This window comes from Oncorhynchus nerka, linkage group LG7 (genome assembly GCF_034236695.1).
Source record: "Oncorhynchus nerka isolate Pitt River linkage group LG7, Oner_Uvic_2.0, whole genome shotgun sequence".
NCBI lineage: Eukaryota > Metazoa > Chordata > Actinopteri > Salmoniformes > Salmonidae > Oncorhynchus > Oncorhynchus nerka.
This window is the reverse complement of record NC_088402.1, coordinates 13,348,814-13,376,413: the sequence shown is the minus strand read 5'-3', so window position 1 is coordinate 13,376,413 and position 27,600 is coordinate 13,348,814. Positions and strand designations below refer to the sequence as shown.

General features: G+C 46.1%; 1 protein-coding gene across 2 annotated transcripts; it reads left to right on the top strand.

Annotated features, from left to right (window-relative positions):
- Positions 1-2,793: 2,793 nt before the first annotated feature.
- On the top strand, positions 2,794-27,240 carry LOC115123373 (cell division cycle-associated 7-like protein). 2 transcript variants are annotated; one of them, XM_029652711.2, is made up of 11 exons: positions 2,794-2,904; positions 12,927-13,052; positions 13,167-13,307; positions 13,431-13,525; positions 13,637-13,877; positions 14,059-14,115; positions 20,047-20,226; positions 20,598-20,750; positions 20,849-20,998; positions 23,539-23,675; positions 23,768-27,240. In XM_029652711.2, the coding sequence occupies exons 1-11, from the start codon at positions 2,887-2,889 to the stop codon at positions 23,790-23,792; spliced, it is 1,323 nt and encodes a 440-aa protein (XP_029508571.1). In that variant the 5' UTR covers positions 2,794-2,886; the 3' UTR covers positions 23,793-27,240. The 2 variants fall into 2 exon arrangements, with proteins under 2 accessions (XP_029508571.1, XP_029508570.1); XM_029652710.2 differs by having other exon boundaries at positions 2,799-2,904; positions 20,044-20,226.
- The last annotated feature ends 360 nt before the right edge of the window (positions 27,241-27,600 follow it).

Here is a 27,600-nt window from a genome sequence, read left to right as displayed (position 1 = left end):
ATTGTGATAGTGACTGTATTTATGTTTCTCTAAAGGAGACAGACTGTGACGGTCCTGTGTGCCAGATGAGACGGCAGCTGTATAAAGACAATAATAAAAGTGTAAAGCTATACAGGGTAACGGTGAGATGTGTAAAGATAGTGAACTGTGTATACAAAGGTTTGAAGTTGGAGCTGAAATGCTGGAATGTTTCAAACAGGAGACAAGGAAATGATTGTTACTGTCCTGTGTGATGTCAAAATGGGGGGAGGGGCGACAGAGGGAAAAAAAAGAACCAATGAAAAAGAGTTTTGTTGTTGTTTTCTTGCCGTGGTCATGACGATGTAAAGTTCTGTTTTAAAGAATGTTGTTGTGTTTGCATGACGTGACGACCCCATGACATCACAATGCAAGACCACAGATCCTATTCTGTAATGCCCTACGTTTGACCAGAACCCATGTGGCCCTGGTCAGAGTAGTGTACTATATTATAGGGAATAGGGAGCTCTGGTTAAAAGTAGTGTACTATATAAGCCAGGGAATAGTGTGCCATTTCAGATTTGCTATAAGGCTTTATTCTTCTGTAATATTGTTGACTTGTTAATAATGTTATTACTATAATGTAGGGTTTCCCAACCCTTTCCTCAGGTACTGGCAGATATTTCACATTTTGAGTTTTAACCCTAAACTGCCAGCCAGGTTCAGTTAGTCAACTAATCATCCACCCGTTAACTAATTGAATCAGGTATGTCAGTTCAGGGTTAAATATGAAACGTTTAGGGGAGGCCAGAGAAAATAGTTGGGAAACACTCTGCTATAATGTTGTTATTATTATTATTATTATGATGTTTGAGATGTTATTATTTATCTGTTTAAAAGTAGACTCCCCAATATGACATCATAAAGGAGCGGGTCAACTGCTTATAGCAACATCATCATCAACAGAATTCAATGCTGCCACTATTGGCTCTGCAACTATTGTCTCCAAATTGTGCCCTCCCTTGAGGAGATTTGAATGCTGTTGTTGTTATTGTTTCTGTTTCCCCGCTGTATATGATGCCATATTACTGAGTGTACCTTTAGGGAAAAGAGAAACACAGAGCAATATGCCCCTAACTGCTGAAGCCACTCGTCTTTTCTAAAGAGCGTTTTACTACATAAAAGTTTTACTTGAGATGATGAATAAATTATAGGTTTTATGTCATATTAAACATTGTGTCGCTGGTCACTGGCTCTGTGAATATATGAGAGAGGAAGAGTAGAGAAAAAGAGTGGGAGGGAGGGAGGAGTGGGGGAGGAAGATAAGGAGGGAGGAGTGTGGGAGGAAGATAAGGAGGGAGGAGTGGGGGAGGAGGATAAGGATGGAGGTGTGGGGAAGAGGATAAGGAGGGAGGAGGATAAGGATGGAGGAGTGGGGGGAGGAGGATAAGGATGGAGGAGTGGGGGAGGAGGATAAGGATGGAGGAGGATAAGGATGGAGGAGTGGGGGAGGAGGATAAGGAGTGAGGAGTGGGGAGGAGGATAAGGAGGGAGGAGTGGGGGAGGAGGATAAGGAGCGAGGAGGAATAAGGAGTGGGGGAGGAGGATAAGGAGGGAGGCGTGGGGGAGGAGGATAAGGAGGGAGGCGGGGGAGGAGGATAAGGAGGGAGGAGTGGGGAGGAGGATAAGGATGGAGGTGTGGGGGAAGAGGATAAGGAGGGAGGAGGATAAGGATGGAGGAGTGGGGGAGGAGGATAAGGATGGAGGAGTGGGGAGGAGGATAAGGATGGAGGAGGGGGGAGGATGATAAGGATGGAGGAGGATAAGGATGGAGGAGTGGGGGAGGAGGATAAGGAGGAGGAGTGGGGAGGAGGATAAGGAGGGAGGAGGATAAGGAGGGAGGGGAGGGGGGGAGGAGGATAAGGATGGAGGTGTGGGGGAAGAGGATAAGGAGGGAGGAGTGGGGAGGAGGATAAGGATGGAGGTGTGGGGGAGGAGGATAAGGAGGGAGGAGTGGGGGAGGAGGATAAGGATGGAGGAGTGGGGGAGGAGGATAAGGATGGAGGAGTGGGGAGGAGGATAAGGATGGAGGGAGGATAAGGATGGAGGAGTGGGGGAGGAGGATAAGGATGGAGGAGTGGGGAGGAGGATAAGGAGGGAGGAGGATAAGGAGTGGGGGAGGAGGATAAGGAGGGAGGAGGATAAGGAGGGAGGAGTGGGGAGGAGGATAAGGAGGGAGGAGTAGTGGAGAGAGAATGTAGTTTCTGCACTATGGAATACTTTTCTAAATAAGATTATGTTCCAAATATTTGTTGTAGCATGACAGAGATTTGTTTAATGTAGTCTTAATGTACTCTGATCCAAAAGCAATTAGGCCCAGATGCAATTTTGCTACAATCATGTAGTCTTTGATATTACTTATTGCAGACAGACAGCACGTGCAGTACAGCTGTTACGTTATTTGTTACAAGAACAGAACGTAAAAAAAGGTTAGACAGTGTGGTCACAGATGGAGCAATGACAATGGGTTAGTTATTAAAAATCTGTGGTGTGGTTCTGTTAGGCCCACATGGTATTTTTGCCGCGAAACTGTGGAGAGGGCGGGATTCGGACTGTTCCATTCTGTATCTGGGGGGAGTTATAAAGATACTCAGAGCAGAAACTCATTGTAATCATAATACAACTTAATTCACTCTCACTGTCGTTTTCTAACGACTTCTAGATACAATTAAAAAATTCTGGGCTCACAAAAAAAATATTATTAATCCTGGAAACATTTGAACTAAACTCGAAACTCAACTACTCCCCTGCTTTTTGAGACAAGTACCTGAACTCGTGTTGTTTTTTAAAACCATTCATTCATTGATTTTGTTGAGTGAACTGCATGACTTCTGAGAGAAAGAAAAGCCGTCTCTCAAACGAGTTAAAATGCTGTTATCAACAAAGGTAAGTTATGTTTAACAGTTGCAACTTTTATATCGTCCCGTTTAGCTAAAACACTGGGGAAATAGCTATACACATGATACGTCTTGGTGGTATAGTCCAATCCAGGGACCGAAGGCCATTTGCTCCACTTTGGACCAAAACTAAGGAATAGGATAAATTATGTCATTAAATGTCCAGTTGCGAATTTCATAAAATGAAGTATTGATAGCCTGTGTCATAGCTAGATATCAGTGCTACAGTATTTTAATGTGAAAATGGCATTGTAAAAACATTTGGTCCATTGTTTACCTTCTGTTAGTGGGCCACTCTCATTCACACTACGATGCCGCTGCTCTGTAAATGGCCTGATCACCTGTCCATCATCAGACTACTTTCTGGAAGGTTCCATATTATAAGGAGATCAGAGCCAGCACAGTATGGCAGTGCTCTCTGTACGCCAGTGTGAAAAGGCTATCTATTACAGTGTAGCTTTATCACCGATGTATAGGGGAAACTATAGGAGATTTTATAGGAAGTTCATTTTAAGTGTCTTTGGTTTTAAAGCGTCAATAAGCAGTTCAAACAATAAAGGCGTACTCTGCCCGTGTTTCGCTAAAAAGCTGAAGGATGGGGTTGAATAATGTTAACCTCCTTTAAAATCATAGATGCAAGGACTTTTAACATTCATGCCAGTGATGGAGTCAAGTCCTTAGTGTTCCAGTTCGAGTCTTTTATACTCGAGTCATGAGTTCCTTGGTAAATTAGTGCTAAAAGCTGCGGTCCAACCATTTTTTTTTATTACACTGTTGCACATTTGTAAGGCTACATAGATAATACAGCTATCTAACATTTGCTGTTGTAGCTAGTATGTTGAATTATGCATAAGATGTATTTTTTTGACAAGTCTCAACCGGACATATCGCATTGTATTCGTCACATATTTCTAAACAATAGACTAGCAGTGAAATGCGTACACACGGGCCGTTCCCAACAATGCAGAGAGAAAGAAAATAGAGCGATAATAGAAAAGTAAAACATAATAATATTAGATTGGCTGTATACACTGGGTACTAGTACCAAGTGGATGTGCAGGGGTACGAGGTAATTGACGTAGATATTTACATATAACTATGAATAAAGTGACATAATAAACATTAGCAGTAGCGTCTGTGATGAGAGAGAACTTAGTGCAATAAGGGTCAGTGCAGATAGTCCAGGTAGGTATTTGGTTAACTATTTAACTATTTATCAGTCTTTTATCAGTTGGTTCCAGACTTGGTGCATCAGTACTGCTTGCTGTGGGGTAGCAGAGAGAACAGTCTATGACCTGGGGGGCTGGAGTATTATACAATTTTTAGCACGTTCCTCTGACACCGCCTGCTATAGAGGTCCTGGATGGCAGGAAGCTCAGCCCCAGTGATGTACTGGGCTGTCCCCTGTAGCGCCTTGCGGTCAGATGCCAAGCTGTTGCCAGACCAGGTGGTGATGCAGCCAGTCAAGATGCTCTCAATGGTGCAGCTGTAGAACTTTTTGAGGATCAGAGGGCCTGTCATGGCAAATAATGTCCCCTGGCCAAAAAGTGTCCTGCTCTGCATCACAATGGGATCCGATAAACTATTAGCGTCCGTTGCTATATCAACGGTGTGATGACCTAATGATTAGAATTTTGGAGATCATTACAGCCATAATGACGTTCTTTTCATCATTGCTATGCAAACAAGGCCCGTTGCTGTGACAATTACGCTGTTTTAAACAAGTTTTGTTTAGCTAATAAAATGAAAACATTACTTCAAACTACTTTTGGGTACCTTGTTAACATTACAACATGAAATCCAATGGCAAAGAAAACTTGTTGCATTAAATCAAATCAAAGTTTTTGTCACGTGCACCGAATACAACAGGTGTAGGTAGACCTTACAGTGAAATGCTACCTTACCTTAAATGCTGCTCTAACCAAGAGTGCGAAAAAAAAGTGTGTGTGTGTGTGTGTAGGTAAGTAAAGAAATAAAACAACAGTAAAAAGACATTTGAAAATAAGAGTAGCAAGGCTATATACAGACACCTGTTAGTCAGGCTGATTGAGGTAGTATGTACATGTGCTATATACAGACACCTGTTAGTCAGGTTAATGTGACTGTGTATATATGATGAACAGATAGTAGTAGCATGCAGCTAAAGACACCTGTTAGGGGCTTATTGAGGGACACACTAGCAGATAGCCCTGTTAGCCAATGAGGTAGTAAAGAGGGGTTGTGACTGTGTACACACTGCAGATAGTAGTAGCAGCCAATGTGTAAAGAGGGGTTGGCGGGACACACTGCAGATAGCCCGGTTAGCCAATGTGTAAAGAGGGGTTGGCGGGACACACTGCAGATAGCCCGGTTAGCCAATGTGTAAAGAGGGGTTGGCGGGACACACTGCAGATAGCCCGGTTAGCCAATGTGTAAAGAGGGGTTGGCGGGACACACTGCAGATAGCCCGGTTAGCCAATGTGTAAAGAGGGGTTGGCGGGACACACTGCAGATAGCCCGGTTAGCCAATGTGTAAAGAGGGGTTGGCGGGACACACTGCAGATAGCCCGGTTAGCCAATGTGTAAAGTTACTTACCTCACAAAGTCAGCTAATTTCCACTCCATTCATATGCAAATCATGATTTTATTTGAACCTTCCCTTATCTACATTGAAATAATATAATTTCAGTAGTCTGCTATTATGATTCATTTTTGTTCTATCTCATTAATACACCCTTGTGGTTGAATGAATATATATATATATTTTTTTTTACCTTTATTTTACTAGGCAAGTCAGTTAAGAACAAATTCTTATTTTCAATGACGGCCTAGGAACAGTGGGTTAACTGCCTGTTCAGGGGCAGAACGACAGATTTTGTACCTTGTCAGCTCGGGGATTTGAACTTGCAACCTTTCGGTTACTAGTCCAATGCTCTAACCACTAGGCTACCCTGCCACTAGGCCACCTATTGTAGGTCTTTAGGAAACAACAATGAATAATGTGGAACAAATAAATACCATAAAAGGATATGCTACAATAATGAACCCCTTGTGAAACGGCTGTGAAAACCAACCTGGCAATATTTAAGATTTTCATATATAAACTATTATATTTTTTGGCAGGGTTGTGTCATTAATTTATTTTCACAGATGTTTTATTTTTTTTGTACACTCACATGGCAATCGTAGACTAAAGAAATGGAATTCTGGTGTGTGGAATATTGAGGTGGTTACCGTGTGGGTGGGATGTTCTGCCTGTTCTCAACTGTCTGCAATAGGCTGAGAGAGGCTGGACTGAGGGATTGTAGGCCTGTTGTATAAGGCAGGTCCTCACCAGACGTCACCGGCAACAATGTTGTCTATGGGCACAAACCCACCATCGCTGGACCAGACAGGACTGGCAAAAAGTGCTGTTCACTGAGGAGTCGCGGTTTTGTCTCACCAGGGGTGATGTTCGGATTCACGTTTATCGTCGAAAGAATGAGCGTTACACCGAGGCCTGTACTCTGGAGCGGGATCGATTTGGAGGTGGAGCGTCCGTCACGGTCTGGGGCGGTGTGTCACAGCATTATCGGACTGAGCTTGTTGTCATTGCAGGCAAACTCAACGTTGTGTGTTACAGGGAAGACATCCTCAGGGAAGACATCCTCAGGGAAGACATCCTCAGGGAAGACTTCCTCTGGGAAGACTTCCTCCTCCCTCATGTGGTACCCTGCCTGCAGGCTCATCCTGACATGACCCTCCAGCATGACAATGCCACCAGCCATACTGCTCGTTCTGTGCGTGATTTCCTGCAAGACAGGAATGTCAGTGTTCTACCATGGCCAGCGACGAGCCCGGATCTCAATCCCATTGAGCACGTCTGGGACCTGTTGGATCGGAGGGTGACGGCTAGGGCCATTCCCCCCCAGAAATGTCCGGGAACTTGCAGGTGCCTTGGTGGAAGAGTGGGGTAACATCTCACAGCAAGAACTGGCAAATCTGGTGCAGTCCATGAGGAGGAGATGCACTGCAGTACTTAATGCAGCTGGTGGCCACACCAGATACTGACTTACTTTTGATTTTGACCCCCCCCCCCCTTTGTTCAGGGACACATTATTCCATTTCTGTTAGTCACATGTCTGTGGAACTTGTTCAGTTTATGTCTCAGTTGTTGAATCTTGTGTAAATATTTGTATGAACATAACATGTTAAGTTTGCTGAAAATAAATGCAGTTGACAGTGAGAGGAGTGTTTTATTTTTTTGCTGACTTTATGAATGACTGTAGTATATGCAATAATTGTATATACAATTGCATTGTTTCCCTCAGTCAACAGCTGCAGCTCTCGACCGAACTCGGTGCTGTTGTGTGCAAAGATAATTACCTTCAGGTTGTTCTCCCACCCTTCCTGGTACCAATCAAGGGACTTGCCCATGGCAGTCCTGAGGTTCTGGTTGGTCCATTCATTAAACCTGGAGGGGGGGGGGCGATATCTATTGACAATGTAAGATAATTACCTTCAGGTTGTTCTCCCACCCTTCCTGGTACCAATCAAGGGACTTGCCCATGGCAGTCCTGAGGTTCTGATTGGTCCATTCATTAAACCTGGAGGGGGGGGCGATATCTATTGACAATGTAAGATAATTACCTTCAGGTTGTTCTCCCACCCTTCCTGGTACCAATCAAGGGACTTGCCCATGGCAGTCCTGAGGTTCTGGTTGGTCCATTCATTAAACCTGGAGGGGGCGATATCTATTGACAATGTAAGATAATTACCTTCAGGTTGTTCTCCCACCCTTCCTGGTACCAATCAAGGGACTTGCCCATGGCAGTCCTGGAGGTTCTGATTGGTCCATTCATTAAACCTGGAGGGGGATTAGTCCATTCATATCTATTGACAATGTAAGATAATTACCTTCAGGTTGTTCTCCCACCCTTCCTGGTACCAATCAAGGGACTTGCCCATGGCAGTCCTGAGGTTCTGGTTGGTCCATTCATTAAACCTGGAGGGGGGCGATATCTATTGACAATGTAAGATAATTACCTTCAGGTTGTTCTCCCACCCTTCCTGGTACCAATCAAGGGACTTGCCCATGGCAGTCCTGAGGTTCTGATTGGTCCATTCATTAAACCTGGAGGGGGGGGGGGGCGATATCTATTGACAATGTAAGATAATTACCTTCAGGTTGTTCTCCCACCCTTCCTGGTACCAATCAAGGGACTTGCCCATGGCAGTCCTGAGGTTCTGATTGGTCCATTCATTAAACCTGGAGGGGGGCGATATCTATTGACAATGTAAGATAACCTTCAGGTTGTTCTCCCACCTTCAGGTTGTTCTCCATTCATTAAACCTGGAGGGGGGGGCGATCCTGGATACCAATCAAGGTACCAATCAAGGGACTTGCCCATGGCAGTCCTGAGGTTCTGATTGGTCCATTCATTAAACCTGGAGGGGGGGGGGGGCGATATCTATTGACAATGTAAGATAATTACCTTCAGGTTGTTCTCCCACCCTTCCTGGTACCAATCAAGGGACTTGCCCATGGCAGTCCTGAGGTTCTGATTGGTCCATTCATTAAACCTGGAGGGGGGGGGCGATATCTATTGACAATGTAAGATATTGAAATATGTCTGATTGACGTACCATACAAAAACAAAATTGTAAAACTAAATAAAAGAAACCGTTGGTGACAGAATATAATCTATAACAGCCGTACCTTGTTCCAGCGTTCATGACTTCGGTCACTCAGGATGACCTCGAGAGAACAGATGTCTGTCATCGCCTTGGCGGTGGCCTCGCCAGTCTCGTCCTTGACGGGTATCATACAAAATGAAAAAAATAAACGTTCGGTTCCAAGCACCCTTTTTTTAATGGGTTTACAGAAGGGAATTTTATAGTTAAGCACGTTCTCTTCCTGTACTGACCTTAATGGTTGTTGGCTCCACCCACTTGGTAAAGTGGTCGGTCGCCGTCAGACACCAGCTGTTGCCATTCCTGGATTTCGTGAAGGGTCCGATGAGGTCCGCCCCAAACATTTAAAGTGTTTGAGAGAAGATGACTTTATTCTTACCTGTATCTGTGTCATACAGTAGGCAGATGTTCATACGTGTAAGGATACTGACACACACACATTCTATAATATTGAACTCTGCTGTGGTCAAAATAAAGCAACCATCGCAAAACAACTTATCAGGGCAAAATTTGAATTGGGACACTTACATGTGCCGTGGTAAAACATCTTTGATGGGCTTCAACTCCGGCGCCAACTGCTGGCAGGCTAGACAGGGCACTGACCTTCAAGCAAAACGTGACAAATTGAAACATTGTGTGCTCTCTGATATGACATTCATTGAAATAATAATCATTTCAGATATATAATAGAATGTGATTGATAAACAAAAGGTTGTTTCACTTACCCAGCTGTCCACCTCCTTGACAATTCCACATCAGAAGATGCGTAGGTTGATTTTGGCAATCATGCGTTTCACTCCGAAATGGCCAGCATGCATCTCGGTCAGCACGGCCTCCTTCTCCTCCTTAGTAATAATTCCCCTCCTGTGTGGCTGGCCATCCTTCCCCCATAGGTACATATGATTGCCTAACAAGTTGGAAGAGAAGAGTTATTGAAATACTCAAGTCTAAGTACATGCTGTCTCTTTCTCTCTCTTTTGTTTTTCTCTCTCTCTCGCGCTTTGTTTTTCTCTCTCCAGTTTTTTTTCTGTCTTCCTCTCTCTCCCTGTCTCACTTTCATCCTTTCTCACTTCCTTCCCCCCCTCCCTCTGTGTCTGTCTAGTGAAGACACCTAGTTAAGGGCAGTTAGTTACCATAAATGCTTACTATCCATTTGATCAGGTTTAACTTTATAGCTAGACACCTCAATGTGACAGACATATAACTTTATCAGTGGAGGCTGCTGATGGTAACAACCAAATGGAAACCACGTGTTTGATACCATTCCATTTACTCCATTACAGACATTATTATGAGCCATCCTCCCCTCAACAGCCTCCACTGAAGTATATGTATAGCCAGCAACATGTAGATGACCAACTAGCTTGTTGAAAAATGGTTGTACATAGCTAAATCCGTCCAGTTATCTAATAGAAGTTCATTTCTCTGAATGTTGCACCTGTTTTCGAGATCAGTGGTGCCTTCATAGTACTTCGCCTGGTTGACAAGATGAAATGAAATCTCCTTTGAGGGATGCCATTGAAGTGCAAGCTACATACAAACAGTAACACGTACAGTAGCTAGCTAACGTTAGCTAAATAAAACTGTCTGGCTAGCAGGCTGAGGTAAATAAGTAGAACTACAGTAGCTAGCAACGTCAATCTAAAAATAGATTAAATAATTTCTTCCTATTTCACAGTATTTTCTTTATATAGACAAATGTATTGTATTTTCGGTCTTCTGAAACGGCAGGTAGTCAGCAGGTTGTCACCGTCAAAAACAACATCCTTGGAGAACAATTCTGAGGTAATAATTTTGCATGGACTGGGCGAGTGCTTATGAGGTGAAATAGAACTAGGACTGCCCGTGTCCTCCTTCCTTCACGACCACTACGAGGTCAAATAGAGCCAAGCAACCAGCATAGCAGTGGATGCTTAGGTTCAATACCTAATCCGGTCTGAATTTAGCAAATTCTAGCAACAGCCCTAGCAACAGAAGCTAAAACTCATTGAATCCCATTGGGATGCAGGTTGGGGACAAAACATTTTTACATGACAGGCCCATGCCAAATCTTTTCAGCCTCCTGAGAGGGAAAAGGTGTTTGTCTAGCCCTTTTCATGACTATTGTTGTGTGTGGACCATGATAGATCCTTAGTGATGTGGACACAGAGGAACTTGAAGCTCACAATCCGCTCCATTACAGCCCTGTCGATGTGAATGGGGACGTGGGCCCCTGTTTCTTGTAGTCCACGATCAGCTCCTTTGTCGGGCTGACGTTGAGGGAGAGGTTGTTGTTCTGGCACCACACTGCCAGGTCTCTGACCTCCCTATAGGCTGTCTCATCACCGTCTGTGATCAGGCCTACCACTGCCGCTTTGTCATCACACTTAATGATGGTGTTGGAGTCATGTGCAGCCACACAGTTGTGGGTGAACAGGAAGGACAAGAGGGGACTAAGCACTCAACCCTGAGGGTCCCCCGTGTTGAGGGTCAGCGTGGCAGATATGTTGTTGCCTACCCTTACCACCTGGGGGCGGACCGTCAGGAAGTCCAGGATCCAGTTGCAGAGGGAGATATTCAGTCCCAGGGTCCTTAGCTTAGTGATGCGCTTGGAGGGCACTATGGTGTTGAACACTGAGCTGTAGTCAATGAACAGCATTCTCACATACTGTAGGTGTTCCTCTTGTCCAGGTGGGAAACGGCAGTCTGGAGTCCAATAGAGATTGCGTCATCTTTGGATCTTTTGTGGCGGTATGCAAATTGGAGTGGGTCCTGGGTGTCTGGGATGATGGTGTTGCTATGAGCCATGACCAGCCTTTCACAGCATTTCATAGCTACAGATGTGGGTGCTACGGGGCGGTAGTCATTTAGACAGGTTGCCTTGGCATTCTTAGGCACAAGGACTATGGTGGTCTGCTTGAAACATGTAGGTATTACAGATTGGGTCAGGGAGAGGTTGAAAATGTCAGTGAAGACACTTGCCAGCTGGTCAGCGCATGCTCTGAGTACACATCCTGGTATTCTGTCTGGCCCTGCGGCCTTGTGATTGTCAACCTGTTTAAAGGTCTTATTCACATCGGCTATGGAGAGCGTGCTCACACAGTTGTCCAGAACAGCTGGTGCTCTCATGCATGATTCAGTGTTGCTTACCTCAACGCGAACATGGAAGTAATTCAGCTCGTCTGGTAGGCTCGCGTCACTGTGCAGCTCGCTGCTGGGTTTCCTTTTTGTAATCCATGATAGTTTGCAAGCCTTGCCACATCCGACGGGCTTCAGAGCCGGTTTCGATCTTAGTCCTGTATTGACACTTTGCTTGTTGGATGGTGTAACAGGATTTATTATAAATGCCAGTGTCCCACTCCTTGAAAGTGTCAGCTCCAGCGTTTAGCTCAGTGCGTAATCCATGGCTTCTGGTTGGGATATGTACGTACGGTTATTGTGGGGACGTTGTCGATGTACTTATTAATGAAGCCGTTGACTGTGGTAAACTCTTCAGTGCCATTGGATGAATCCCGGAACATATTCTAGTCTACGCTATTGAAACAGTCCTGTAGTTCAGCATCTGCTTCATCGGATCACTTCCGTTTTGAGCGCTTCACTGGTACTTCCTGTTTGAGCTATTGCTGGTAAGCAGGAATCGGGCGGATAGTCAAGTGGAGTCATGAAAATCGTGACTTCGCTCCGTGTCCTGGACTTGAGTATTACAACACTGATCCATGCCATCAAAATTATTAGTTTTAACCATGTTTTAAGGCTATACGCTGAATGTAAAGAACATTTAAGGACACCTTCCTAATATTGAGTTGAGCACCCCCTTTTGCACTCAGAACAGTTTCAATTCATCAGAGCATGGACTCTACAAGGTGTCCTAACTGTTCCACAGGGATGCTGGCCCATGTTGACTCCAATGCTTCCTGTAGTTGTCAAGTTGGTTGGATGTCCTTTGGGTGGTGGACCGTTCTCAATACACCTACTACCATACCCCGTTCAAAGGCTCACAAGCCATGTCTCAAGGCTCAAAAATCCCCTTCATTTACTGTGATTGAAGTGGATTTATCAAGTGACATCAATAAGGGTTCATAGCTTTCACCTGGATTCACCTGGTCTGTCTGTCATGGAAAGCGCAGGTGTTCTTAATGTTACCACCCCGTATTCTTTATATAGTGTTTGTTTACGTTTACAATGTTTACAAACATTGAAGTAAAACAAGCTTATATTTTGGGTTCTGATGGGGTACGACGGTTAAACTAAGCTCATGAAGCATTTAGAAGATATATTCTTTAAGAATCAATAGGTGCATTTCAGTAATTGAAAATGCAAATAATGTATGTATCAAATGCAGATTGCCCCTTTTTTAATCTGTTGCCCCTCCTCCCCTAGACCCCCAGGGCCCTGGCGGCCATCTTTGAGAGTCCCAGTGATGACGAGGACTTCCTGGGTTTCGCTGTGCCAGTGCTGAGTGACAGCGAGTCAGACAGCCTAGCCTCCGAGGACTCTGGGAAGCCGGTTGGTAGCTGCTGATCATTACACCCCCCCCACACACACACACTGCAATCCTTGTTTCTTTATTCTGCTACAGTTAGCCATTGAAATAATCATTCCATCTCTCCCTCTCTCCAGGCCATGTCTTTCAGGTCAAAGTTTGTGACCTCGGAGTTGGTTAGTCTGTTTAGCCATTCCGACAATGAAGGGGAGGAGTTTGAGGGCTTCAGTGAGGAAGAGGAGGAGAAGAGGGGTTCCAGAAGCAGGACGAAGGCTATGGTGCTGAGACTTGTCTCTCGTGTCCTGTTCTGTCTCCTGTTCTCTCCAGTGGGATGTGCGTATGAGGATTCTTGGTTATAACATGACTCGTCTTTCTTCTTTTCTCTCATTCTGCCGTTCCAGTGCATAGCGGAGGAGAGTGATGAGGACACAGGATTCTACTCTGAGGGGGAGGAGCCAGACACACACAAGAGGAAGAGTCTCTGTGTCGCCTTCAGGTGTGTGTACCTGTGTGTCCGGGTTTTCGTTAGCCGGCTTTTTGCTTTTTAGCCTGGAAGTACCAGTCGATGGAAATACATTTTTGAATTATACTGATAATTTTGCTTCAGGTTTCCCACAAAAAGACTCTCTGCCCAGAAAGGGGAGGCGCCAATCAACGCCGCCCCTCCGGAGAGGAGAACCAATGAGAGGCTGCATCTAAAAAGGGGTTTGTCTCAGGAGTCCAGTGGGAGGGAGACACAGGGTCAGAAACCGCCCCCCAAAAAAGAGGCGGTAGGAAAAGAGAAGATGGAGGTCGAGTCTCGGGTTCTAAATAAACGAGCCAAGAACATCCAGGAGAACAAAGCCATGGTACATAACCTCTAACCCTTGACCGGGGTCGTCGTGTCCCTCAGTCAGAAATACTACTGAACCCAAACCCTCTTTTTTTCACTCCTCTGATTCCTGTCTCTTGTTGTTATTATTGTGTGTATTTAAACGTGTCTTCTCAGCTTCTGGTTTGTTGTTGTTGTTGTTGTTGTTGTCCTCCTAGTTGGCCAAGCTGTTTGCTGACCTGACCAACATGTCTGAAGTCACCTCGTCTCCTACCGTGAGTACATTGCACACTAGACTGAGCGACAGTTTGTTCGAGATTTAATTTACAAGCTCATTCCACCAAGTGAGGTGCCTTTTCTGAGTAATGTAACACGTTTTAGATTCTGGTAATTCATACTAACTGAACCTGCAAGTCGAGGATGCAATGTGAGAAGGAATTATTTTTATTTTTTTTTCACAAAATGTTAACATTCTGTGATTTAAAGAGCACATGTTTAATTTGAAAAAAAAAAAAACATGTTTTCCTGTCTCAAAAGATGGGGGGGAACGTTAACTGACAAATATAAAGTAACAGGGTTGACGACTTCATCTTAAATCATCCATAAATCCCCCTGTTGCAGGTAGAGAATGGAAGCGTGTTGCAGGTAGAGAATGGAAGAGTGTTGCTGGTAGAGAATGGAAGAGTGTTGCTGGTAGAGAATGGAAGAGTGTTGCAGGTAGAGAATGGAAGAGTGTTGCAGGTAGAGAATGGAAGAGTGTTGCAGGTAGAGAATGGAAGAGTGTTGCAGGTAGAGAATGGAAGAGTGTTGCAGGTAGAGAATGGAAGAGTGTTGCAGGTAGAGAATGGAAGAGTGTTGCAGGTAGAGAATGGAAGAGTGTTGCAGGTAGAGAATGGAAGAGTGTTGCAGGTAGAGAATGGAAGAGTGTTGCAGGTAGAGAATGGAAGAGTGTTGCAGGTAGAGAATGGAAGAGTGTTGCAGGTAGAGAATGGAAGAGTGTTGCAGGTAGAGAATGGAAGAGTGTTGCAGGTAGAGAATGGAAGAGTGTTGCAGGTAGAGAATGGAAGAGTGTTGCAGGTAGAGAATGGAAGAGTGTTGCAGGTAGAGAATGGAAGAGTGTTGCAGGTAGAGAATGGAAGAGTGTTGCAGGTAGAGAATGGAAGAGTGTTGCAGGTAGAGAATGGAAGAGTGTTGCAGGTAGAGAATGGAAGAGTGTTGCAGGTAGAGAATGGAAGAGTGTTGCAGGTAGAGAATGGAAGAGTGTTGCAGGTAGAGAATGGAAGAGTGTTGCAGGTAGAGAATGGAAGAGTGTTGCAGGTAGAGAATGGAAGAGTGTTGCAGGTAGAGAATGGAAGCGTGTTGCGTGGCAGGTAGAGAATGGAAGAGTGTTGCAGGTAGAGAATGGAAGAGTGTTGCAGGTAGAGAATGGAAGAGTGTTGCAGGTAGAGAATGGAAGCGTGTTGCAGGTAGAGAATGGAAGCGTGTTGCGTGGCAGGTAGAGAATGGAAGCGTGTTGCGTGGCAGGTAGAGAATGGAAGCGTGTTGCGTGGCAGGTAGAGAATGGAAGAGTGTTGCAGGTAGAGAATGGAAGAGTGTTGCAGGTAGAGAATGGAAGCGTGTTGTGTGGCAGGTAGAGAATGGAAGCGTGTTGTGTGGCAGGTAGAGAATGGAAGAGTGTTGCGGGTAGGGAATGGAAGAGTGTTGCAGGTAGAGAATGGAAGCGTGTTGTGTGGCAGGTAGAGAATGGAAGCGTGTGGCAGGTAGGGAATGGAAGCGTGTTGTGTGGCAGGTAGAGAATGGAAGAGTGTTGCAGGTAGAGAATGGAAGCGTGTTGTGTGGCAGGTAGGGAATGGAAGCGTGTTGCAGGTAGAGAATGGAAGAGTGTTGCAGGTAGAGAATGGAAGCGTGTGGCAGGTAGAGAATGGAAGCGTGTGGCAGGTAGAGAATGGAAGAGTGTTGCAGGTAGAGAATGGAAGAGTGTTGCAGGTGTTGTGTGGCAGGTAGAGAATGGAAGAGTGTTGCAGGTAGAGAATGGAAGAGTGTTGCAGGTAGAGAATGGAAGAGTGTTGCAGGTAGAGAATGGAAGAGTGTTGCAGGTAGAGAATGGAAGCGTGTTGTGTGGCAGGTAGAGAATGTAAGCGTGTTGTGTGGCAGGTAGAGAATGGAAGCGTGTTGTGTGGCAGGTAGAGAATGGAAGCGTGTTGCAGGTAGAGAATGGAAGCGTGTTGTGTGGCAGGTAGAGAATGGAAGCGTGTTGTGTGGCAGGTAGAGAATGGAAGCGTGTTGTGTGGCAGGTAGAGAATGGAAGCGTGTTGCAGGTAGAGAATGGAAGAGTGTTGCAGGTAGAGAATGGAAGAGTGTTGCAGGTAGAGAATGGAAGAGTGTTGCAGGTAGAGAATGGAAGAGTGTTGCAGGTAGAGAATGGAAGCGTGTTGTGTGGCAGGTAGGGAATGGAAGAGTGTTGCAGGTAGGGAATGGAAGAGTGTTGCAGGTAGAGAATGGAAGAGTGTTGCAGGTAGAGAATGGAAGCGTGTTGTGTGGCAGGTAGAGAATGGAAGAGTGTTGCAGGTAGGGAATGGAAGAGTGTTGCAGGTAGAGAATGGAAGCGTGTTGTGTGGCAGGTAGAGAATGGAAGCGTGTGGCAGGTAGGGAATGGAAGCGTGTTGTGAAGAGAATGGGAGCGTTGCAGGTAGAGAATGGAAGAGTGTTGCAGGTAGAGAATGGAAGCGTGTTGTGTGGCAGGTAGGGAATGGAAGAGTGTTGCAGGTAGAGAATGGAAGAGTGTTGCAGGTAGAGAATGGAAGAGTGTTGCAGGTAGAGAATGGAAGAGTGTTGCAGGTAGAGAATGGAAGAGTGTGGCAGGTAGAGAATGGAAGCGTGTTGCAGGTAGAGAATGGAAGAGTGTTGCAGGTTGTGTGGCAGGTAGAGAATGGAAGAGTGTTGCAGGTAGAGAATGGAAGAGTGTTGTGTGGCAGGTAGGGAATGGAAGCCTGTGGCAGGTAGAGAATGGAAGCGTGTGGCAGGTAGGGAATGAAAGCCTGTGGCAGGTAGAGAATGGAAGAGTGTTGCAGGTAGAGAATGGAAGCGTGTTGTGTTGCAGGTAGAGAATGGAAGCGTGTTGTGTGGCAGGTAGAGAATGGAAGCGTGTTGCAGGTAGAGAATGGAAGAGTGTTGTGTGGCAGGTAGAGAATGGAAGAGTGTTGCAGGTAGAGAATGGAAGAGTGTTGCAGGTAGAGAATGGAAGAGTGTTGCAGGTAGAGAATGGAAGAGTGTTGCAGGTAGAGAATGGAAGCGTGTTGTGTGGCAGGTAGGGAATGGAAGAGTGTTGCAGGTAGGGAATGGAAGAGTGTTGTAGAGAATGGAAGAGTGTTGCAGGTAGAAATGGAAGCCTGTTGCAGGTAGAGAATGGAAGAGTGTGGCAGGTAGAGAATGGAAGCCTGTTGCAGGTAGAGAATGGAAGAGTGTTGCAGGTAGAGAATGGAAGCGTGTTGTGTGGAAGGTAGAGAGAATGGAAGAGTGTTGTGTGGCAGGTAGAGAATGGAAGCCTGTGGCAGGTAGTTGGAAGCGTGTGGCAGGTAGAGAATGGAAGCGTGTTGGAAGAGTGTTGCAGGTAGAGAATGGAAGCGTGTTGTGTTGCAGGTAGAGAATGGAAGAGTGTTGCAGGTAGAGAATGGAAGAGTGTTGCAGGTAGAGAATGGAAGAGTGTTGCAGGTAGAGAATGGAAGAGTGTTGCAGGTAGAGAATGGAAGAGTGTTGCAGGTAGGAATGGAAGAGTGTTGCAGGTAGAGAATGGAAGCGTGTTGTGTAGGTAGAATGGAAGAGTGTTGCAGGTAGGGAATGGAAGAGTGTTGCAGGTAGAGAATGGAAGAGTGTTGCAGGTAGAGAATGGAAGAGTGTTGCAGGTAGAGAATGGAAGTGTTGTTGGCAGGTAGAGAATGGAAGAGTGTTGCAGGTAGGGAATGGAAGAGTGTTGCAGGTAGGGAATGGAAGAGTGTTGTGTGGCAGGTAGAGAATGGAAGCGTGTGGCAGGTAGGGAATGGAAGCGTGTTGTGTGGCAGGTAGAGAATGGGAGCGTGTTGTGTGGCAGGTAGAGAATGGAAGAGTGTTGCAGGTAGAGAATGGAAGCGTGTTGTGTGGCAGGTAGGGAATGGAAGCGTGTTGCAGGTAGAGAATGGAAGAGTGTTGCAGGTAGAGAATGGAAGAGTGTTGCAGGTAGAGAATGGAAGAGTGTTGCAGGTAGAGAATGGAAGCGTGTTGCAGGTAGAGAATGGAAGAGTGTTGCAGGTAGAGAATGGAAGCGTGTGGCAGGTAGAGAATGGAAGAGTGTTGCAGGTAGAGAATGGAAGAGTGTGTGGCAGGTAGAGAATGGAAGCGTGTGGCAGGTAGAGAATGGAAGAGTGTTGCAGGTAGAGAATGGAAGCGTGTGGCAGGTAGAGAATGAAAGCGTGTTGTGTGGCAGGTAGAGAATGGAAGAGTGTTGCAGGTAGAGAATGGAAGCGTGTTGTGTGGCAGGTAGGGAATGGAAGCCTGTGGCAGGTAGAGAATGGAAGCGTGTGGCAGGTAGGGAATGAAAGCGTGTTGTGTGGCAGGTAGGGAATGGAAGCCTGTGTCAGGTAGAGAATGGAAGCGTGTGGCAGGTAGGGAATGAAAGCCTGTGGCAGGTAGAGAATGGAAGAGTGTTGCAGGTAGAGAATGGAAGCGTGTTGTGTTGCAGGTAGAGAATGGAAGCGTGTTGTGTGGCAGGTAGAGAATGGAAGCGTGTTGTGTGGCAGGTAGAGAATGGAAGCGTGTTGTGTGGCAGGTAGGGAATGGAAGCCTGTGGCAGGTAGAGAATGGAAGAGTGTTGCAGGTAGAGAATGGAAGCGTGTTGTGTGGCAGGTAGAGAATGGAAGCGTGTTGTGTGGCAGGTAGAGAATGGAAGCGTGTTGTGTGGCAGGTAGAGAATGGAAGCGTGTGGCAGGTAGAGAATGGAAGCGTGTGGCAGGTAGGGAATGAAAGCGTGTTGTGTGGCAGGTAGGGAATGGAAGCGTGTGGCAGGTAGAGAATGGAAGCGTGTGGCAGGTAGGGAATGAAAGCGTGTTGTGTGGCAGGTAGGGAATGGAAGCGTGTGGCAGGTAGAGAATGGAAGCGTGTGGCAGGTAGGGAATGGAAGCGTGTTGTGTGGCAGGTAGGGAATGGAAGCGTGTTGTGTGGCAGGTAGGGAATGGAAGCGTGTGTCAGGTAGAGAATGGAAGAGTGTTGTGTAGCAGGTCGGGCAAAATAAATAAAGGTGAAATAAAAACGAATTGTGTGCAAGCATCACAATTGTTTTATTTATTGTTAAAACATTTTGAAGGAATCATTTCACAAAACAAAAACACAAGTTCAGTTCACGTTAACAGGGTTGATTTTAATGTTTGTATTTTTTTTATTTTAATGAATCACTAATCACACAATCAATAATAAGCAACTAAATAACTAGGGCTTTACAATGCTGGTTAAAACCTGGGTTAAAATCTTCCTTGAAATCACAGAAGATGCACAGAGGGACACTTTCAGCAAGTATAAAACAAATCAGATTTATTGAATTGTTTTACCTCTATTTAACTAGGCAAGTCAGTTAAGAACAAATACTTATTTTCAATGACGGCCGAGGAACAGTGGGTTACCTGCCTGTTCAGGGGCAGAACGACAGATTTGTACCTTGTCAGCTTGGGGGTTTGAACTTGCAACCTTCCGGTTTCTAGTCCAACGCTCTTAACCACTAGGCTACCCTGCCTGCGGCCTAATATTTAAGGTCACTTCATTTAATATAATATTGGTGGACAATTTCTACTTAAAATATCAAAGGGATCCCAGACTGTGTCACAACCGGCTGTGACCGGGAGTCCCATGGGGCGGCTCACAATTGGCCCAGCGTCTTCCGGGTTAGGGGAGGGTTTGACAACGGGGGGGTTTTACTTGGCTCGTCGCACTCTAGCGACTCATTGTGGCGAGCACGGCGCCTGCAGGCTGACCCTGTTTGTACAGTGTTTCCTCAGACACGTTGGTAGGGCTTAACCCGGGGCCCAGCGTTGTGTGTTAAGAAACGTGGCTTGTTTCGGAGGAAGCATGACTCGAGCTTCGCCTCTCCCGAGCCTGTTGGGAGTTGCAGCGATAAGACAAGATCGGTGACTCATGACTTCTGGGTGTTGTGGTCCTGACTGTTGGATGTTCTGTTCCAGAAGAAGAGGCGTGTGAGTGAGAAGCCGCCCCCTCGTAGACGAGGTGTGTGTGAGGGCAGCGAGAGGAGGAACCCATCGCGTGCGGCCAGACCGCCAGAGAAGTTCGGTGTGGAGGAGAGCGGTACCTCCCCTTCACGACACCACAGATCCGTGAGGACTATCGACGTTGGGAAACTACTGGAGGTAAACAACGTGTAAACACCTGCTGACAGGAGAACGGCTCATAATCAATGCAGGTGCTTCTACACCTGCATTGCTTGCTGTTTGGGGTTTTAGGCTGGGTTTCTGTACAGCACTTTGAGATATCAGCTGATGTACAAAGGGCTATATAAATACATTTGATTAATAATGGTGCTGATGGAATGGCATCAAACACATGGTATCAGCCATCACCACGACACCTTCCTCCCCAATTCAGATGCCACCAACCTCCTGTGACACACACACACAGTCATAAAGCATGTGCATAAAAACACAAACGCATTACTTACATAAGCATGCACACACTAGACATCCTTTGATCTGTGTGTGTGCGTGTGTGTGTGTGTGGCCAGGTGGACGAGCTGGGTAGAAGCGGGAAGAAGAGGAGGGCGAGCAGCGGGAGGAAGAGTAGAATTACCCATGTGAGATCAGTGGATGAAATCACAGAGGAAGAGCTGGACAACGTGGCGCAACGCGCCAAAGACAAGATACTGGACAAGGACCACGTAAGACACACACACGGCAAGGCTTTTACAGTCGTTTCCTCATCTCCTGTCCTGCGATAGAGATGTGGATCTGATGTGTGTGTGTGTGTCTATATCAGGGCAGCACGTGTCACCAGTGCAGACAGAAAACTCTGGACACCAAGACGGTCTGTCGTAGTGGAGTGTGTATAGGGGGCAAAGGTCAGTTCTGTGGGCCCTGTCTGAGGAACCGCTACGGAGAGGACGTACACACGGCTCTACTAGACCCGGTCAGTACACACACAGCCCTACTAGACCCGGTCAGTACACACACAGCCCTACTAGACCCGGTCAGTACACACACAGCCCTACTAGACCCGGTCAGTACACACACAGCCCTACTAGACCCGGTCAGTACACACACAGCCCTACTAGACCTGGTCAGTACACACACAGCCCTACTAGACCTGGTCAGTACACACACAGCCCTCCTAGACCTGGTCAGTACACACACAGCCCTCCTAGACCTGGTCAGTACACACACAGCCCTCCTAGACCTGGTCAGTACACACACAGCCCTCCTAGACCTGGTCAGTACACACACAGCCCTCCTAGACCTGGTCAGTACACACACAACCCTACTAGACCTGGTCAGTACACACACAGCCCTACTAGACCACACAACCCTAGACCTGGTCAGTACACACACAGCCCTACTAGACCACACACAGCCCTACTAGACCCGGTCAGTACACACACAGCCCTACTAGACCTGGTCAGTACACACACAGCCCTACTAGACCTGGTCAGTACACACACAGCCCTCCTAGACCTGGTCAGTACACACACAGCCCTCCTAGACCTGGTCAGTACACACACAGCCCTCCTAGACCTGGTCAGTACACACACAGCCCTCCTAGACCTGGTCAGTACACACACAGCCCTCCTAGACCTGGTCAGTACACACACAACCCTACTAGACCTGGTCAGTACACACACAGCCCTACTAGACCACACACAACCCTACTAGACCTGGTCAGTACACACACAGCCCTACTAGACCACACACAGCCCTACTAGACCCGGTCAGTACACACACAGCCCTACTAGACCACACACAGCCCTACTAGACCCGGTCAGTACACACACAGCCCTACTAGACCTGGTCAGTACACACACAGCCCTCCTAGACCTGGTCAGTACACACACAACCCTACTAGACCTGGTCAGTACACACACAGCCCTACTAGACCACACACAGCCCTACTAGACCCGGTCAGTACACACACAGCCCTACTAGACCACACACAGCCCTACTAGACCTGATCAGTACACACACAGCCCTACTAGACCCGGTCAATACACACACAGCCCTACTAGACCACACACAGCCCTACTAGACCTGGTCAGTACACACACAGCCCTACTAGACCACACACAGCCCTACTAGACCCGGTCAGTACACACACAGCCCTACTAGACCACACACAGCCCTACTAGACCCGGTCAGTACACACACAGCCCTACTAGACCCGGTCAATACACACACAGCCCTACTAGACCACACACAGCCCTACTAGACCACACACAGCCCTACTAGACCACACACAGCCCTACTAGACCACACACAGCCCTACTAGACCACACACAGCCCTACTAGACCTGATCAGTACACACACAGCCCTACTAGACCTGGTCAGTACACACACACAGCCCTACTAGACCTGGTCAGTACACACACAGCCCTACTAGACCACACACAGTCCAACTAGACCTGGTCAGTACACACACAGCCCTCCTAGACCTGGTCAGTACACACACAGCCCTACTAGACCTGGTCAGTACACACACAGCCCTACTAGACCTGGTCAGTACACACACAGCCCTACTAGACCCGGTCAGTACACACACAGCCCTACTAGACCTGGTCAGTACACACACAGCCCTACGAGACCTGATCAGTACACACACAGCCCTACTAGACCACACACAGCCCTACTAGACCCGGTCAGTACACACACAGCCCTACTAGACCCGGTCAGTACACACACAGCCCTACTAGACTACACACAGCCCTACTAGACCTGGTCAGTACACACACAGCCCTACTAGACCCGGTCAGTACACACACAGCCCTACTAGACCCGGTCAGTACACACACAGCCCTACTAGACCCGGTCAGTACACACACAGCCCTACTAGACCCGGTCAGTACACACACAGCCCTACTAGACCCGGTCAGTACACACACAGCCCTACTAGACCACACACAGCCCTACTAGACCACACACAGCCCTACTAGACCTGGTCAGCACACACACAGTCCAACTAGACCTGGTCAGTACACACACAGTCCAACTAGACCTGGTCAGTACACACACAGCCCTCCTAGACCTGGTCAGTACACACACAGTCCAACTAGACCTGGTCAGTACACACACAGTCCAACTAGACCTGGTCAGTACACACACAGTCCAACTAGACCTGGTCAGTACACACACAGTCCAACTAGACCTGGTCAGTACACACACAGCCCTCCTAGACCTGGTCAGTACACACACAGTCCAACTAGACCTGGTCAGTACACACACAGCCCTCCTAGACCTGGTCAGTACACACACAGTCCAACTAGACACCAAATATTTTGTTTCAGCACTAAATCCTTGTCTTTTTCCTCTTGTTCTCGTTCTCTCCCTCTTTCTCTCGGTGTCCTTCTCTCTCTCTCTCTCGCTCTCCTTATTTCTCTTTCGCTCTCTCCCTCGCTCTCTCTCTCTCTGTATCTCTCTCTCTCTCTGTATCTCTCTCTGTCTGTATCCCCCTCTGTCTCCAGGACTGGGAGTGTCCTCTGTGTAGAGGTATCTGTAACTGCAGTCTGTGTCGACGGAGGGAAGGACGCTGTGCAACTGGACAACTGGTCCATTTGGCTCAACACAAGGGCCACAGCAACGTCCAAGATTACCTGGAGAGGTAGGTGTGTGTGTGAATGTTGGTTTGAGCCAATCAAGGTTGTTTAACATTTTTAAAAACTCTCTCTCTTTCTACCCTTTCTCTCTCCACAGCATCCAGAAAGATCTTAGAGCCTAGAGACAAGCAGACAGCGCCCCCGTTGGTCAGAACTGAGAATTACACCCAAATGTAATAATCTCTCCTTTCTCCTGAAGTATACACTCGTTCACTTCTTCTTACCCCAGTCATTCCCTAATAAATCAATAAATGGAAGTGAACAAGTGCACACATTGGAAGGAAGGTGAGATAATTAGGACGTCGTCACACTGACGCACATTGTCCTGCTTTAATACCGTCACGGTTCAGACTAGAACTCCGGGTGTTCCTCTGCCACAGGTCCCTCTGACACCTTATTTAATCACAGTCATGTTCAGTGGGCACACGTCGATTTGAAACGGAAGGTAGTACCTGACATTCTGCAGTAAGAACAGTAATAAGTAATAACATATGTTACTCAGTATTTATTTGGACAGTGAAGCAGAAAGATTTGATTTATGTCTATCCACCATTTTGGATTTGAGATCAAATGTTTTATGAGGTGGGGTGGGTGGCAGGGTAGCCTGGTGGTTAGAGCGTTGGACTAGTAACAGATCAAATGTTTTATGAGGTGACCGTACAGAATGCAGGGGTTGAAACCGGTTCAGGGAACAGAACCGAAATCGTGCAAATAACGAAAATGTTCAAGGAACAGAATCAGACCTGGGAACAAAAGTAATTTCTACTATATGGGAACAGAATTGTTATTTTAAAATTATGGGAACTGGTTAATAAATTTTCCGGGCAATTTTTTTTTCAGTCCCACAAAAAAATGTAAAAGCGCCTTTGCAAAATCCCACCCTCTTGTCAATCAAACTTCATCCAGCGTCTGCCTGCCAGCTGAAAATGTGGAGGCTATATACAGGGGGTACCAGTACAGGATCAATGTGGAGGCTATATACAGGGGGTACCAGTACAGGGTCAATGTGGAGGCTATATACAGGGGGTACAGGTACAGAGTCAATGTGGAGGCTATATACAGGGGGTACCGGTACAGAGTCAATGTGGAGGCTATATACAGGGGGTACCAGTACAGGGTCAATGTGGAGGCTGTATACAGGGGGTACCGGTACAGAGTCAATGTGGAGGCTATATACAGGGGGTACCAGTACAGAGTCTTTGTGCGGGGGCACTGGTTAGTCGAGGTAATTGAGGTAATATGTACATGTAGGTAGAGTTATTAAAGTGACCATGAGTAGATTGTATAAAGAGAGTAGCAGCAGTGTAAAAGAGGTGTCTGGGTAGCCCTTTGATTAGCTGTTCAGGAGTCTTTTAGCTTGGGGGGTAGAAGCTGTTTAGAAGCCTCTTGGACCTTGACTTGACGCTCCGGTACCGCTTGCCGTGCGGTAATAGAGCGAACAGTCCTTGACTAGGGTGGCTGGAGTCTTTGACCATTTTTAGGGTCTTCCTCTGACACCGCCTGGTATAGAGGTCCTGGATGGCAGGAAGCTTTGCCCCAGTGATGTACTGGGCCGTACGCACTACCCTCTGTAGTGCCTTGCGGTCGAAGGCTGTGCAGTTGCCATACCAGGCAGTGATGCAACCAGGAGACTCTCGATGGTGCAGCTGTGGAACTTTTGAGGATCTGAGGACCCATGCCACATCTTTTCAGTGTCCTGAGGGGGAATAGACTTTGTCGTGCCCTCTTCACGACTGCCTTAGTGTGTTTGGACCATGATAGTTTGTTGGTGATGTAGACACCAAGGAACTTGGAGCTCTCAACCTGCTCCACTACAGCCCTGCCGATGATCGTAAAACGGCAGCCATCTCCTGTGGCGCCATTAGTCATGTGGCGCCATTAGCCATGTGGCGCCTTTAGCCATGTGGCGCCATTAGCCATGTGGCGCCATTAGCCATGTGGCGCCATTAGCATGTGGCGCCATTAGTCATGTGGCGCCATTAGCCATGTGGCGCCGAAGAAGATGGCTGTATAGCATCTCGAGTCCTACTCTTGTCTGGCCATCACACATGTAAACAACTTTAGCTTGCCCCACTCTATAGCAAGCTGCTCTAGCCACAGTTAGTTTGGGTTGAACCGGTTCAGAACTTTATTTTGCTGGTTGTAAAAATATATATATATATATTATGGATCTGTTCAGAACGGAACTATTGGAAATGTAAACTTTTATTTAAGGGTATTTTCATACATATCTGTTTTTACCGTTTTTAAACATGAAAGCACTTTATGTATCTAGTCCCCATGTTGAAGGTGTCATAAGTATTTGGACAAATTCACTTATTTGTGTTAAACTAGTCAAGTTTAGTATGTGGTTTCATATTCCTAGCACACAATGACTACGTCTAGCTTGTCGCTCTACAAACGTTTGTAGTTTGTTTTGGTTGTGTTTTGAGATTGTTGTGCCCAATAGAAATGAATGGTAGAGGTATAAATATCATAATGCTAAACTCACCCGTTATCGGTGATAGTGAGAGGTTAGCATATCTTAGGGGGTTATTATCTTTGTTCCTCTTAACTTTCTCACTCATCGTTGTTCACGATTTTAATTCATGATTATCCGTAATCGTGGTAGCATCCACATTAATATAGTGTTCAGAAATGTATTCTATTCTTATTTACAATAAAAGTGACTCCAAAATGACACAATACCTTATTTAACATTTGAACTCAAAATGCTGGAGTATAGAGCCAAATTAAAAGTTTTTAGCTACACTGTCCAAATAAATATGTAGGGGAGTGTATATTTACCATTTGCAGAATGTTTTGCTATGGTGTGCCCTACTGAACACAACCCAGGAAAACCATAACTTGTTGAACACTGCTACTAAAAAGGTTGAGTGACACGGATGGAGATATGTGGTTCAGCATTTTGACAAGCAGCTCAATTCTGGTCTTTTGACCAATCAGATCAGCTCTTAAAAATATTTTGCGAAAAGATCTAATGTGATTGGTCAGAACACCAATTAGAAGGGGTGGGAGGTCAGAATTGTTCTGGCTGTCTAAATGCAACCTTACTACTACTTGTTTGTTTTTATGTACGTTGACTTTTGATGTTGATGGGCTACTTTTCTACGTGGGTTAAGACAATGCTGTTGCTTGTACCATCCATGGACAACAGATGTTGTAAAATAGTAATGAAAGGTTGAACTTCTTTTTGTTTTGTTTTTATGCAACAGTCAGGCAGTGGAGGCAAACTTTATATTAGATGTGGGATGAAGCGGAGGGTAAAAAACAAACTTTTAAATTGCCTACATTTTATTTTGAAAATAACGTTTACACAGGTATTATTACGCTAAATTAGCATAGTTAGTGTTTACGTCACTGGAGAGTTTACCCACCTATTTTACCACTACGTCCCTGATGGTAAGACCTTTCACGGAGTTAGTGTCTCTTAAATTACTCAAACGTGAATATAGACCATAGCCGATACCTTTGGCGTGTACTGTACTGTTTTTAATACACTTTGTTATAAATATAGGTTTTAACACAGTGGACACTTTGAATCTGAATAAAGAACTGAAGTTATGTTTACTGGCTGGTTTCTGTCTATTTGTGTGTTTGACAATGGCTTTATTAGCAGTTTGGTGTGTTTTTAATTGTTTTTATTTAACCAGGTAGGCTAGTTGAGAACAAGTTCTCATTTACAACTGCGACCTGGCCAAGATAAAGCTAAGCAGTGTGACACAGACAACAACACAGAGTTACACATGGAGTAAACAATAAACAAGACAAGTCAATGACACCGTAGAGAAAATAAAGTCTATATACAGTGTGTGCAAAAGGCATGAGGTAGGCAATAAATAGGCCATAGGAGTGAATAATTACAATTTAGCAGATTAACACTGGAGTAATAAATGAGCAGATGATGATGATATGCAAGTAGAGATACTT

Coding starts and splice junctions, on each gene's coding strand:
- LOC115123373 (XM_029652710.2), top strand. Junction 13,526..13,636: donor AGTCTCTGTGTCGCCTTCAG/GTGTGTGTACCT, acceptor ATTTTGCTTCAG/GTTTCCCACAAAAAGACTCT. Junction 20,227..20,597: donor ACGTTGGGAAACTACTGGAG/GTAAACAACGTG, acceptor GTGTGTGGCCAG/GTGGACGAGCTGGGTAGAAG.